This window comes from Gobius niger (assembly GCF_951799975.1).
Source record: "Gobius niger genome assembly, chromosome: 1".
NCBI lineage: Eukaryota > Metazoa > Chordata > Actinopteri > Gobiiformes > Gobiidae > Gobius > Gobius niger.
The window spans coordinates 11,621,566-11,636,408 of NC_136852.1; the positions used below are offsets into that span (position 1 = coordinate 11,621,566).

Consider the following 14,843-nt stretch of genomic DNA (forward strand, 5'->3'; position numbering starts at 1 on the left):
TGAAATGCCTCAAATGCATAAGATTCGAAATATGTATGTGTATAAAACGACAAAGGCACACGTCACCACTTGTTCGTCTGATTTCGGTTCGTATCATAAGGGTAGGTCGTGACCTTCCACCCCCCTCGAGGTGCTGCCGCAAATTATTAAATAGTGTCATGCATTGTAACCATGATTGTCAAACAATTCACCTTTCAGTGTTGAGACTTAAATTGAGTAACTATGGCAACTCGCCGTAAGTTTTTGGCCTGACAACTCCAGAAAATAGTATTGAAACAACCCGACCCAGTTATTCAACATAATGTAAGTATGTATGACAAATAGATTATGAGAGTAATTTAATGTATATTGTTTTGGTTTTGTTTTTTTTGCTGCCAGTGCATGTATTTAAAATATTTGCAACAGCCGCAGATCACACAAATCAATATTTTAAAGTCAGTTAATTATGATGAGACTCTGGTCCCGCACTTCAGTTGCTCTACAGTCTGCTCATAGTTCCCAAGGCACGTTTATTTGTAGAGCACAATTTCTACACAAAGTAATTCAAAGTGCTTCGCAGTTGCATACAATTACAATACAGCAGATCAAGAAGCAAATCCATAAATCATCAACATAAAAAATCATTAATTACAGTAAGCAGTAAGACTCTAGATATAATACTTTCAGTTGTCACATGCACGGGTAAAAAGACCTGTTTCAGCCTGGATTTGAACAGTGTCAGAGTTGAGGCCTGTCTCGCATCCTCATGAAGACTTCCAGATTTTAGCTGCGTAAAACTAAAACGCAGCCTCACCGTGTTTATTATTGACTCTGGGAACCACCAGGAGACCCCTCTCTGAAGTTCTCAGGGCCTGAGCTGGCTCATGTCAGAGATGTACTTTGGTGCTAGACCATGTGAAGGAACTTGTAAAGAAGCAGGGCTGTTTTAATTCTATTCTCTGAGCGAGGGGAAGTCAGCGCAGAGACTGGAGACCAGAGCACTGGACTAATATGCGTGTATTTTCTGGTTCTAGTCAGAACTCGAGTGTTCTGGATGTACTGCAGAAGTCTAACTGCCCTTTTAGAGAGGCCAGCGAGCAGGCCATTACAGTAGACTAACCTACAGGATAAATGCATGGATAAATCTCCTTAAGTCTGGCTCCGACACTGTACCAGTGCCAGATATCTCGATATTGATACGATATAACTATGAGTTAGGTAAAAAACTAAGCATTTTTCAGAAAAATAAAATCATAATACAAAAGAGTGCAGTTTTATTCATGAACATCTATATCGTTCATATCTTGCCTTTTCGATTTTAATATTTTGAATGTTCTATATCTCGATATGAATGCGAAAATGATATATTTTTCTTTCGCGATATTGATGTCTTGAATGTTCATATCTCAATATCGATACAATATCAATATATCTTTCAGCCCTAATCTTGGCAATGTTTTTCAGATGGTAAAAAGCTGCTGATGTTATTTTTTGTTATTTGCCTTCTGTGCTTCCCAATTATGGAAGTCAATAATGCTTTCTGAGTCAAAAGACTTATTTTTTATTAAAGTTTATAACAATTTTCTGCAGACTCATTTATATTGAACTGTTTATCTTTTTTCTATGATTGAAATCGTTTTTTCCCCCTGTTCTGCTGTATTCTATAACAGTAGCCCTGCATCATCTTAGCTCCTTAGCTGCTCTATAAATAATGTTTACTTGATACTTACTTACTTCAGACTTGAAAAGTCTTTTGCTTTTTTGTTGTCACAGTTACTGCTCTGGGTCTGGAAATGGCATCTTTACTTGGAGAGCAACTTTATGAAATAAAAGGTCAAGGTCCACCTCCTGAAAAAGACTACTTTCAGCTCATTATTTCCAAAAATGAGGTAAGTAAAGTTTCTATTCTTCCAGAGTTCATGTGTTTTTGGGAAACCTTTGACAACCTTTCTTTTGAGAAGAGCCAATGATTAAATTACTTTTGATTAGATCAATTCTGTGATAGGTCTTAATTACTTCTGCCTAAAACAAAAATATATATTCAATTTTATGTTTTAAGTTATGTCTGAACCAAGACATATGTATAACAAATATTGGTCAATTGTGTTCAAACAATTGAAGTCAAACAATTTAGATTTCCTTTAAAGGTCACATTGATATCGTGGAGAATTTCTCTTAGACGTGGAAGCTGGGGTGTTGGACCCAAAGAGGACAAAGTGTCCCATCAGGACTTTCAACAAGATAAAAGATTTCAGCGTAAGCTTTTTCAATTTAACATAAAGGCATTTTCACAGCAGTTTATTGGCATCTTATTTAACTTTATTGAACAAAAGCCTATTCAAACAATAATGAAATGTTAATAATGTCAGTGAACAAGGCATAGTGCACTTTCAAAGACGAACCTTTCACACTCTTGCAGACAAAATATTGGGTGTTTTTGGACAAAGAATCCTGGACTACACAATGTTGATTTGTGAAGGGGAGTTCGATTATCTGGAAAGACTTCCTGAAGACATTTTGCTTAAAATATCTTCCTACCTTGGGCTGAAAGATCTAGCACAGCTTGCGCAAGTCTCACAGAGATTCAGAGAGGTGAGAGATCATGTCTGGCACCCTCCACACCAACCACAACCAACACCTTCAACGCCCCAAGTTCATAAAAGAGACATTCTGTGCACTACGACACACCAGTAAATGTGCATTCAAATATTACTCTTTGTACATTAAATGCCTTTCACAAGTTTGTGCACTCGATCTTTGTTGTAAAACATAAATGCAAACCTAATCACAAATGAAATACTTGTTTGTTTTGCTTTTTTCATGGATTCTGCAGTTTTGCGATTCTAACACGCTTTGGGAAAAGAGAGTGAGAGCTGTGCCAGAATTTACCAATGATATGGAGGAAGTCTGCACTTTTATTGGATGGAAAAAGGCCTTTTTCCATTTATTCCAGAAGCAGGATGGAAATGAAGAAGAGTGAAAAATAAACTAGACAGAGCATCACATCACCTTGAGCTTCAATGCACTTTTTTACAAAATATTTTTTGCAAATAAAGGTAATAACTTACATTTCTGTTTACTGCTCAGTGCCCTCTGTTGTCTATTGGACAAACTGCACGCGGGCGTTGCAATCCCCAGTAAATCCAGTAGAGGGAGCACTATGTCAATGAAAGTAAAATCGGATGATGGGAGGAGGATCAGGCATGTAACTCTTGAGTAACGTGTGCAAAACAAAGTGCTGTAATTCTGGTTCCCAGGTCAAGGCCTAAACACTACAACAAACCTATTCTGGACACAAATCGCCCACAAGGACACCAATACTTCCTCCTACAGTCACCCAAGAAAACAGTAACACAAGGCAAAAGGTATGGCCGTATTTCTTCTTGTTAATAATTTATCTCTTTTGATTCCAAGCTGAGCACAGACAACATATGGGAACATTATTGCAATCCATCACCTAGCTGTCAGTGCATCAGATGTTATCATAAGAGCAGTTGTTAATGGAAAGTTAATGCCACTGGAAACCTATTTTTAGCCCCTACATTTATTGAGTTGCCATTTGTCCAAAGTGTGTCTGGCAGATTGGGTGAGTATTGTGTCCAGCACCTACAGCCCTGTGTGGACTATGGCCTATTATTAGCCTCTGAACATTGGATACCGCCTTCTCAGCTGAGTCTGGTCTCGGAGGAAAAATATTCATTACGTAACAATGAGCTATCTGTCTCCCAGTCCTACTATTTCCTGAATCCCGCAACGGCAGCTAGGCCGCAAGCCGGGGAGAGAGTAGCTTCAGATCCTACTTGTTTGTAGCTGTACGCATTCAGAGCAGCGGTGTTAGTTTTCCATGTTTCCCTTTGCCTCCGCACACTGACTTAAGCCGACCCCTCCTTCTCCTCTGTACGGGTCAGGGATGCAGCGAGAGTGACGCAGCAGCGGCCGCAGCCTCTGGAAGGAGAACGAGAAGAGAAATAAAGGGGGGAAACCAGTGAGAAATCCAACCACAACAACAACAACCGGACACTCTACGGTGATGTCCCGGTCTAACTCCAGAGAAGGAATGTCAGCGGCGTAGTCTGCTGCTACACGTCTAAACCAACAACAGACAGAGTTCCACAGCGAAAGAGGCGACCCACAGAAAGACCGTCTGACAGAGCTTTGGTATGCAACTAAAAGTAATATGTTCATCTTTATTGTGCGTAAGTGTGAGAGTGCGAGGACGACTGTGGCAGGACAAGGCACAGTCAGGCTTGCGTTGTGGTCTGTGCGGCTTCCTGTCCCTGTAGGCCAGAGCTGAGTTCAGTGAGTTTGTTTAATTAGAGGTTTTGATCAAAGCAGGAAGTTGAGCTGACAACTTGTTTTCCTAATAACATTCATTCTAACCAAAAAGAGTTTACACAAAATCCTACAATGTAATATACTATTTGTGAGCCAAGGGGTATTTTCATCTAAAAGTCTGTGCATGGAGAATCACCGAATGATTTATAATAGAAGGTTCTAAAATAGGCGGAGATGTGTTTACTCCAGACCAAACTACAAAAGTCTTCTTCTTGTCCCTCTCCTGAATTCACTCGCTGTAACTCAAAAGACGTCTACCTCATATGTATGACTATTTCGGTCTATATATGGAAATGACATCATAATATCAATAACAACTTTACATTCAATGTAAAAAAATGTGAAATATTTTATATTTCTATAGCAGAATTTTGTCTGATATTGATTCATTTATTTAAAAAAGGGATTCTTGTAGATTGAACTTGAAGAATTCCAAATACAGTAAAGATTGTAATAAAGAGATTGTACCTATTTTATTATTAAGCTTGTTCAATCTTAGAAGAAAATACCTATATCGACTAAAACATGATGGACAGAGTTCTCAAAGCACTTTGGGGGCTTACGATAAAAAAAAAATGTTTACTGTACAGTAAAAAAATGTTGTTTACTGTTGTTTAGATGAGTTGAATCTAATCTTACTTTCACACTTTTAAAGCGAGAGATTGGAAGTGCCATGTTACTGCTCATAGTAATTTGTACAACATGTGATTCTTGCATTAGATAAGCATTTCTTCAGGTCTTAAACAAACAGCAAATCTAATCGCAACCACAATACAACACAACGATCGCAGTGATTACATTTCCTGCCTAAATCCGTGCATCCCTAAACGCCGCGTATGCTATGGCGCGGGTCAATGTGCAGCGCGTGAGCGAATGTTTCGTGTGTCAATAAAAGTGCTGTTTGTGTCTGCAGAGGCCAGCCTGAATTCTCGGTGTGCAATGTCGGCTTTAGCTCCCTCCCCCTCCCCCTCCCCCTCCCCTCCGTCTGCAGCGCTGACGCATCTGGCGCCGTTTACATCACTTCGAGTTCCCGCTCTAGGTAACCCCCGTGTCCGTGTGCGCACCCGCTGTCCCCCCCCCACCCCCCTCCCACCTCCCCCCACCGTCAGCTCCTGCTGCGTGATTGCCGCATTCGAGACGAGACACACGTGTGACACTTGCAGGGATACGGGGATACATACCGGGGCAATGGCATCCCAGCAGCACAATGTAGAGGGCGACATGAAATGTGTGACATGGTTGAGGCGATGCTGAGGCTCTTCTGTGGAGCATTGAGCGGTTGTTAGAGCATGATTACAGATGCAACACATAAGAGACTTTTTTTTCTTCTTCTTAAGACCGACGCGTTTGTTTCTATGTTGGGAGGCTTTTGTGATGTTGGATTTTGCACAGTGGAGCGTTTGGAGTCTGGCGTGGTGTGTGATGTAGCGCGCTGCATCTCTCTCCGCTCTGCACAGCAAGCACCCTGGCATGCTTAATAAAAGTTGTCGTTTCCTGCTCATCGCCTGTGCATTGAACACCCAGAATATAGGGCTATGTTAACCCCGGCGCATGCTGTATGAGGCGTATTTTTACTCTGACGCCGCTAGGACATGAAAGGACAAGCCAGCCAAAGTAGGGCAGGGCAGTTTTAGCCCAGGACCACGGTCGGCTTCGTGCATGGAGGCAAAGGACATCGGAGCTAGGAGTCATCCGCACTGAGAGGGAGGGAGAGAAAGAAAAGGCGTCAGCTTTGGGCTAGCCTTCTGTTTATCCGCCATCACAGGAAAAAATACTTTCGCCTTTTCGCTCTCACCAAATCGTGTTTTCTGAGTAAAGCGAGTATATAGAGGGCTTTAGCGAAAGGACACAGCGTGACGCCTTTTCCTCCTCGCTCTGCATCATTCTCTCAGATTTACTAAGGTATGTTTCGCGTGATATGTCTCAATTTGCTCAGATCGTTTTGTTGCGGAAATAGATTTTGCAAAGGTGCATTGTGGCTTTTGCTACGAGTTTTCGCTCTTTGTTTTAGAAGACAGTTTGCTCACAATAGAGACCATGATACTTGGTCTGTGGTTTGTGGGGCTTTTATGTATAGATAGTGAAAGAAGAATCATATGTGATCAAAAAGTAATGTATAAGTGGCAGGGTGTGGCAGTGAAAAAGGGAGCATAGCGGTTTCTAAATTTTCCGCTAAGCATATATTGGGTAGGCCAAATGAGTTTATTCATAAAATCTGGAAAACAAAGCAATGAAAGCATCTTAGAATCAGTTGCTAATAGTTCATAATTAAGCGTCCCATCAGGAGCAGGCAAACAAGCAATCTACAGGCATTATCTTAAACTTAAAAATCCATGTACAGACTGCTGTCTAGGCCTCTAAGAAGACCATGCAGTTTGGAAACAGAAGTGACCAAATAACCGTGCAGCTAGCGCTAGCAGACATGCTATCCTGCTGAATGCCAATAAGTACTGCGCCATAGCATGTTGCTATGACAACAGAGGCCTGTCAGAGGAAAAAGGCTTGCGTTTTCAGCAACACATGAGAGCTACGACAGGCTGCCATGTTGAAATGTTGATTACAGCTTGTTTAACAAAGAAAAATGGCACAATGCATTTTCTATTCCATAATATTAATAAATGTTGTTTTATGCTCAATTACACTGTTGCAACTAACGGAAATCAGCAACCAGTGACCTCTAGCTCAGTAGGTGAGGCAGGTGATGAGTCATCTATCACTAAGGCTAGCTCAGTGTTTAGTAGACAGCACTGAATGAGTCAATGTAGATAAACCACAGCACAGGAGAGAGCATGTCACCCTTTGATACATCCTCTGTGAGTAACCTCTCATCGTATTTAGGGCGTAGATAACAGAAGTACTGTATATGTGTATTAACACAGGATTATCCAGGAATCATGTGCCCATACAAAATAAATACCAAAGATTAAATTTTGCGTTGGGAATAAAGAGTTACATGTTTTAAAAGAACAGGATGTCCTGACTTATGTGCACTGTTTAGTGCCCACACAGCACTGCTGACAGTTCACTGTCTGTGTTAGCACTGCCATCTAGTGTTTGGACATTTAACAACATTTTAGTGATACAACTTTCAATAGAAATCACGGTCAGGCTGTTTAAAAAGCTAAAGTTGAGTGTTTTCTCTTGTATCTGTTGCAGATGACTGTGGCCTCTCCATGTACTCAACACCTCATGGATAGTGCTCATCCTCACACTGTGCTCAGTAAACTGAACGAGCAGCGCTCACAGGGACTCTTCTGTGATGTTACTATAGTGGTGGAGGATGTGAAGTTCCGAGCACACAAGAACATCCTTGCTGCCAGTAGTGGTTATTTCAAGAATGCACTTACAGCGCCTGAAACTTGGAACTCAGGCCAAGTACTGGAGTTGATGGATCTTAAATCAGAGGTATTCGCAAATATTCTCAACTTTATCTACTGCTCAAAGGTGACGTCGTGCGGTGCGGGGGACTCAGACAGCCTGATGGCTGCAGGGAAAAGACTTGGAATTCCATTTTTAGAAAAGTTTGCAGAACAAGACACACAGCACATTCAGAATGACTCTGTTAGACACACAGACTCCAGTAAAGTGCCTAAAATAACAAAGAAGGAGCTTCCCAGACCTGATGACTTAGACAGAGGCCCTAGAATCACCAATGCTTTTTCAATGACTGAGGTGTGTCCTGGAAACAACCCCTTCACTCCTCTGGGACAGCCCAGTGGGGAGAGGCAATCACCTGATGTGGGACAGCTTCCGTCAAGGTGCCCTGCGACCTCAAGCTTCAGTGTTAGCAACGAGACCACCCACGCACTTTCAGAACACTCATACGCAGTGAGCCACACTGCAGATGCTGCAGATAACAGCCAAAGGGACAAGAAGCTTTGTAAGCCCTCAATATCACAGTCAAAGCAACTCATGTATCGGAATGCAGGCCCTCTTAAAAAGCGCCACAGGTTGAGAGTCACTTTGGGCAAAAGTATTCTTCCCACGCCAGTCGAATCACACACAGATAACGTGAGTGCAACAGCTCAAACATTAGATAGTGGTGGTATCGTGGCACCTGCTGCAGTGCTGACACCACCCCCACTTATTTCAGTAGCCAACACTGACAAGACTTTCGACTCTGGACCACCCATGGATGTCGATGAAGCCTCAAATGAACTGGGTCCACCAACACTTTCCCCTCAAACTGAGGAAAGCATTTCAGTCTTTAGTTGTAACCACTGTCCAGAGCTTTTCACAAGTCAAGCCCTTCTTGCCGTTCACAAAACAATCCATAAGAAACGCTTTGTCGGTCATTTGTTGTGCAAGTTTTGTCGACGAAAATTTATACATCTTAAACGTCTTCGCAACCATGAGCAAGTCTGTTCTAAAGCTGTTAGAGGTCCACCCAAACATATTACACAGACAATGCCCCCAGAAGTGGAATCCTGTGTGGAAGATCAGTCAAATGAAGAGAACGTTATGAGGGAGCTCCCGTCCGCTGGCCTCTCCGCCACTGACGCCCCAGAGTTAGACAGTACAGACAGTACAGACCTGCCAGAACCGTTAAAAACAGTTAGGTCAATGATGCCAAGTGCCAATCAGCGGAGGTACAACTGCAGCGTGTGCAAACGAGTTTATGTCACGCTCTCTAGTCTGAAGCGCCATGAAAACGTACATTCCTGGCAAAGAGCCTATCCGTGCCATTACTGCAACAAAGTGTTTGCATTGGCAGAGTACCGGACCAAGCATGAAATCTGGCACACGGGAGAGAGGCGCTATCAGTGCATATTTTGTCTGGAAACGTTCATGACATACTATATCTTAAAGAACCATCAGAAGTCATTCCACGGCATCGACCCCAGTCTGGCAGTGAAAAAGAAATCTGCCAACGGTGGACTCAAAGCCAGCGTTTATCCAATCAAGCTTTACAGACTGTTGCCGATGAAATTCCGCAAAACCCGCTACAAGACGTACAGCAACACGTACACTGCAGCTTCTGAAGCGGGAGAGCTGAGCGCGCAAGACAATAACACATTTCTGCCTTCATTTGAGGAAAACCCCCACAATGCAGCTCTCCCTTTGACTTTCATGGTCACGACAAAGACCATGGCACCAGTTGTTCCACATATCACTATTGACAAACCATGTGACCAGGGCCTCGGCCAAAGCAACGAACCGGAAATGCAGACAAACACAGAGAATGATACCCCGTTCTTGAGTTATGCCAGCACTCTCCCTTTACAGTCGGACAGAGAGGCTTATGCAGATCCGTCGAGTTTACTCATCAGCTCTTTGAACAACGTCAAAAAGCTGAGCGAACTGTCCGCCTCGGCTAAAAGAGTCGAGGACATGACCAAGGAGTTACTGCAGTCAGGGCCGGGCGACCTCCTTCACAACAGAAACGAACTGACCGAGACGTACATCGCCAAACCCGCGTGCCTGGGTCCATCCGCCAACGGCGACCCCCTTCCGTTGTGTCAGATAACCGTCAAAATAGGCAACGAAGCCATCATCCGCCGCCGAATCAAAGGCTCAAAGCTTTTTCCTAGAAAGAAAAGAAAAATAAACGAATTTGGTCAGATGGAGAAATCTAGTCTAGACACAAGTCCACGGCTAAGGCTCAGAGAAGACGCTCCCGCCATGGAAGAAGATGCTAATGATATGCCTTGGCGCCCGTATTATTCCTACAAAACCAAAAAGAAGAAAAAGAAAATCAAGTTTAGCAAACACATGTATAGCGGGCTAATTGACCCTGAAGGCGGAAAATGTAGCAAGGAGTCAGAAGAGTGCTCCTCAACCGGGAACGGGGAGTTGAAACGAAGCCTCCTAAGATACAACTGCGACATTTGCGATAGCTCTTTCATAACAGAGAACGGCCTGAGAGCGCATATCATCGGTTCTCACCCGTGTTTCTGCCGAACATGTGGAAAACAGGGCCCCCCAGGCGAGGTCCCGGCCGGCGGAGATTATGTCTGCAAGAAATGCATGGAGAACGGATCCTGTTTCGACAGCCAGCCCCGAAGTCCCGGGATGGAGAAGAAGTACCGCTGCTCCTTCTGCCCGCAGCGATTCCTCTACCTGGCAACCAAGAAAAGCCACGAAAAGAAGCATCAGAATTCATCGAACGACAGCGAGTTTCAGTATGAAGGGTTCTCGCCGAAATATTCAGCAAACCAAAGTGAAGAAAATAAGCAAGACGTGATCAAAGCAGAGGACAGTGACAACATCGTTATAAAAAGCGAGGAGGAAAATTATTTAATAGACCAACCTAAGTCTGAGGATACTGATTTCACGTCCACATATGAGGACGATCCATATCCGGATGTCAAAAGTCCACCCTCGCCTTGTCTCGTGCCACAGTTTTCCCAGACAACCCCAAATATCAAGCATAAAAAGAGATTAGAAGAATCATATTCAAAGGATTCTCGGCACTTGACGCCCAAAAAGAAGTTTAAAAGTAATGATGGAACGAAGGACATTTGGTCAGAATTAAACAATGGCTTTAAGAAATCTAAAAAACTGTTATGGAGAGGTGAGTCTAAAGATGCAGCCAGTTCAAAGCACCGGCCAGAAAAGTGGGTGTGCAAAGAAGAACCAATCAGTAAAGATATTTGATTCATTCTGCACATCCTTCAGTGTTTTTCTCCACCTCCCTTGTTTTTAAAAAATATATATATATATATTTAGGCCTTCCTAACACAGACAGTACCTTTGTAATGTCTATGCATATATAGCTTTCTTGTATGCACAATGAGCTTTTCTTTTACATTATTAATTTATTGTATCCTTCAGAAACTGCATTCAGTAAATTGCACATTTTTAACTGTTCTGCTCACTGTAAATTGCACTTTATGTAAAATTTGCTGATCCAACAGTTAATAGTTCAGTTTAAAGAATAATAATAAAACAAAACTTTGCAATATACTTTCTAATACAACCACTGAAAAATGAAGTTTCTAAGTTTGTTTAATATTTAACAATTTCTGTTTGTAATGCATTATTATAGCTATTTAAATAAAAGTTGATACTACAGACTGCATGGGTCTCTGGAACCAGCATCGGAACTGTCCATATTTCCTTTGTGCACATCTGTATTCTGAGTTAGTTTCCAGATGTTTGAGAGGAGAGGTTCAGTGAGTAATATAAAAAAACAAAGGAAACAAATGTTTTCACTTTCAATGTGCACTGGAAGTTATACCAGTGTAATAACAACAGCATCAGGCAGTGTCCACTAGTGTGTGCTAGATTATAACAAGTAGAGAAAACACCATTGAGTACCTGTCTTCAGATGGCATTACAAAAACAACCTGTGAAAGAAAGAAGTTGTTAGTGTCATAAACATTTTAGAACTGAGAGAAACATACATAAATATCACAATATATTTGAAATAAAAAGTAGATGAAGTCTCAGGAGAATATTAGACAAGGCAAATTAGACAACTTTCTGTGGCTAACTTTTAGACTGACGTGAATATTAGCACGCTAACGTGAGCATGTAGCCTGCGCACTGACCACAGCATTTACAGTTACATAACTGTATAATATGCGACACCACTAAGAGTTAAAGCCTTTAAAACTCCTACCATCAGAGGCAGGCGGAGTGAGGAGCAGTAGCCTGCCCTGTTCCCCTGCCCAGAGCGTGAAGGGAGCCGTGCGGAGGGGCTGATGTGACGCGGCAGTGGGGCTGGCTCTCCTCCTCTGCCTGCATTCACACAGGGACATGATAAACCAGCACTGAACGCACCGGGACTCAGCGCTGACCATGGCGGAGGAAGACGACGCAAAGATACGGATTTTACAGAGTCTGCGGGGGAAAATATGTAAGTTGACAGTGCAGGTAACCCGTGTGTGGGGTGGAGGGGTGTGCTGGCTCCTGGAGGGGCGCGGCGGCAGCTCTGTGTGGAGGCACCCGTTCTTCAGGTCGGGCTGCTGCTGCTGCTGCTGGTAGTGAACGGCAGGTTAGCCTAGCGTGCTAACACCCGCTAGCGTGTTGTGAATGGCTTCATTCATCGTGCAGGGCTGAGCCACAGCCCGTTTTCATGCCCGTCCGAAAATTTAGCTATGATGCAAATTGACCACACGTTTTGGTCACTGTAGTGTATTAAACCTAACCCAGTAGGAAGCTTAAGCTGGATGATCGCAGAACAGGCTAGCTAACACTAGGCTTGTATACTGTCATAACAGTTCAATTACCAGTGCCTTTAGTCACTGAAGGCATTTGGAAATACCACATAATATAACACACCAGCATTCATTTATGTCATGTGTTGCCATGTTTGTAGGAGACAATCTCCATCACATTTTCCATAGAAGTGCATATGTTGTTATTGCACAATTTGCACATATTATTTTAAGAAAATGATCTTGTTATTGACCCAGGAGTGGGCTACATTTGTACATTTCTGCAAGAAAAAACTGAATACATTTGTTTACTGTAAGATGTAATTTGTTATAATCAATACCTTGATATTTGACTGTATTTGGCACAAGTCCCTCTGACATTTGTTTCAACATTTCTCCACATCTTCAGTTTTGATTTCCCATATAAGGTTTGAACATAGAAACTCGAGACAAGATTTCCAGGTACGAAAGGTGCACATAATCTGCACACAAAAGTCAGTTACGCTACGATACTTTAATGAGAAAGCAGTAAGCAGAACAAAATAGAGGAACTATCATGGCATGTAACTCACTGCAGTCTTACGAAACTCCACTCTTCCTCGTTCACACTTTGTCCTTTTCCTCTCCAGCCGCCTGCATTAATGAAGGTGCCACTCTATGTAATGTTTTTTAGCCTGTCAAAAGAATCAAGATGCCAAAATACTCAAAGTAGAATCATAGAGTCACAACATAATCATTTGCAAAGGTCTTGATACTATTGTCGCCGTCTTTACTGAACTAGATAATTCAGGAATAGTGAAGAACGGTCATGGTCTTTCACAGAAGCTGTAAGAAATCGCCTTGTACCTGGTATTTGTAGTCAGTTATTTCTTAGTATTGAAATTTGAGTATCGTGGCAACACTGCCCCTAATGCAGGTAACCTTTGCTCTCGTTATAGTATTTAATAGAGGGCGAAAGACAGTAAATATTGCACCAGGCAGCATAAACATGATTTGGTCTGAGTGACTCTTATGTTTAGTGGAAATACAGTTAGGTCATTGTGGTCTCGCCACTTCAGGGCCACCTCTCGCCTGGCAACATTTAATTGTTACTCTCCAAATTCAATTGTCTATTACTTTGACCAAAACGCTTTTATGAACCGCCATTGTAAGCAGAATAAAAAAGCTTCTGGGTGAATTATTTTATGATCATTGCAGACCCTTGATATTCGCTACAACTGTTGCTTTATTGGTGAAAATGTGTGTAGATTTTTGTGGGAAATGAAAAGATCTGACATTTTCTATCGCACTCATTTTCATATAGATCGAATGGTTGGAAATGGTCCCTGAAATTTTTTTGAATTGAACATTTTATTTCGAGCCATAACAACAAAACTACACAAACAGTGTTCAAGAACAAATACAGATACAGAGACAAGGGCACATGCCTCATCTGTCCGAGATCTTTACCTTTACATACACACACAGAATAAAATAAATAGGGAAAAAGACAAACTTATTTACTTCCATCCCCATTCATATATTCTAAGCAATTAAATAACTGATGAGAATGAATATCTATTTTTTTTTTTTTTTTACTTTCTCAATAACAATAATCAACAGATTGTTTTGCAAACTACCACAAATGTTCTAAATATTGGCTTGTGAACTGTCTTTCAGTAACTTTTAAGATCGTATCCCACTACATCTTTCACCAATAGTATGAAGTTTTTTTATACGTTTTCTGTCAGTGAAGATACTCATTTAAATATTCTCTCAGAGCCGATACTTTGCTCACTTCTGTCGTGATCCAGGCTCAACTTTGCTGTTTCTCCCGTACCACTAATGCCACCATCCTCTTTTATTTATAGCGTTTTGAAAAGCTGATCTATGCGTTGGCGTTTTCTAACCGGGTGCCTTGGCTCGGCTGGCTTAGGCTACCTGTCCAGAGAGCGACCAATTTAGCCCCGTGTATGCCCTGCTAATCCAGCGCTCTAAATCTGTGACTCATTGTAAAGATGTCATCAGGATTCTGTTGATGTTTGAGGATTAACTTTTTAACCTCCTGAGCGCTATTTTTGTTTACACTGCGCAGAGGTACGAGGTGTGAGAGTCGGCCTCGCACACACACACGCGTACAGTGGTCGACGTGAAATTATGTGAATGGTGCGTGCTTGCAAAGGCGCTCGTCACTTGTGAATCAGACCCATTAGTGTTGGTTTTTCAGAGGAAGTCAATGTTTCATGTTTTTAACCACAGAAGAGCCCGAGTCGACTTGTGCTACATCCGCAACGGTCGCCTGTCTTGGCAAGAACAAGAGCAGAATCATGACATTATTCAGCCAAATTGTCCCTAGCAATGAAAAGTTATGCTTTCAACTTCCGAAACTTACAAATCTGAATAATAATTAACATAGTAAACACAATGAGCATTTTTATGTCTAATGTT

The 14,843-nt window shown here is 42.1% G+C and overlaps 4 protein-coding genes across 5 annotated transcripts in view; 3 read left to right on the top strand and 1 right to left on the bottom strand.

Moving 5' to 3' along the window:
• Window positions 1–14,843, bottom strand: part of pid1 (phosphotyrosine interaction domain containing 1) — a 262,313-nt gene that overhangs the window by 155,300 nt on the left and 92,170 nt on the right. The window lies entirely within an intron of this gene.
• Window positions 1,511–2,686, top strand: fbxo36a (F-box protein 36a). The gene is made up of 2 exons (XM_079551540.1): window positions 1,511–1,902; window positions 2,363–2,686. Exons 1-2 carry the CDS (start codon window positions 1,773–1,775, stop codon window positions 2,671–2,673), a joined length of 441 nt encoding a protein of 146 aa, XP_079407666.1. The 5' UTR covers window positions 1,511–1,772; the 3' UTR covers window positions 2,674–2,686.
• Window positions 3,087–11,244, top strand: zbtb38 (zinc finger and BTB domain containing 38). Of its 2 annotated transcripts, XM_079573604.1 has the most exons (3): window positions 3,087–3,344; window positions 3,888–4,137; window positions 7,471–11,244. In XM_079573604.1, the coding sequence occupies exon 3, from the start codon at window positions 7,471–7,473 to the stop codon at window positions 10,909–10,911; it is 3,441 nt and encodes a 1,146-aa protein (XP_079429730.1). In that variant the 5' UTR covers window positions 3,087–3,344; window positions 3,888–4,137; the 3' UTR covers window positions 10,912–11,244. The 2 variants fall into 2 exon arrangements, with proteins under 2 accessions (XP_079429730.1, XP_079429731.1); XM_079573605.1 differs by lacking the exons at window positions 3,087–3,344; window positions 3,888–4,137 and adding an exon at window positions 5,505–6,216.
• rasa2 (RAS p21 protein activator 2) overlaps window positions 11,721–14,843 on the top strand; it is a 37,386-nt gene continuing 34,263 nt past the window's right edge. Inside the window, exon 1 of the mRNA XM_079573940.1 lies at window positions 11,721–12,115. Coding sequence (XP_079430066.1) covers window positions 12,058–12,115 — 58 coding nt within the window. The 5' untranslated portion in view covers window positions 11,721–12,057. The remainder of the gene's footprint in view (window positions 12,116–14,843) is intronic.

Bases quoted from the DNA above. Each gene is read 5' to 3' on its own strand.
- fbxo36a (XM_079551540.1), top strand. From the start codon at position 1,773: ATGGCATCTTTACTTGGAGAGCAACTTTATGAAATAAAAGGTCAAGGT. The intron at 1,903-2,362 runs GTTTTTGGGAAA...AACAAGGCATAG, and splicing joins TATTCTTCCAGAGTTCATGT to TGCACTTTCAAAGACGAACC.
- zbtb38 (XM_079573604.1), top strand. From the start codon at position 7,471: ATGACTGTGGCCTCTCCATGTACTCAACACCTCATGGATAGTGCTCAT.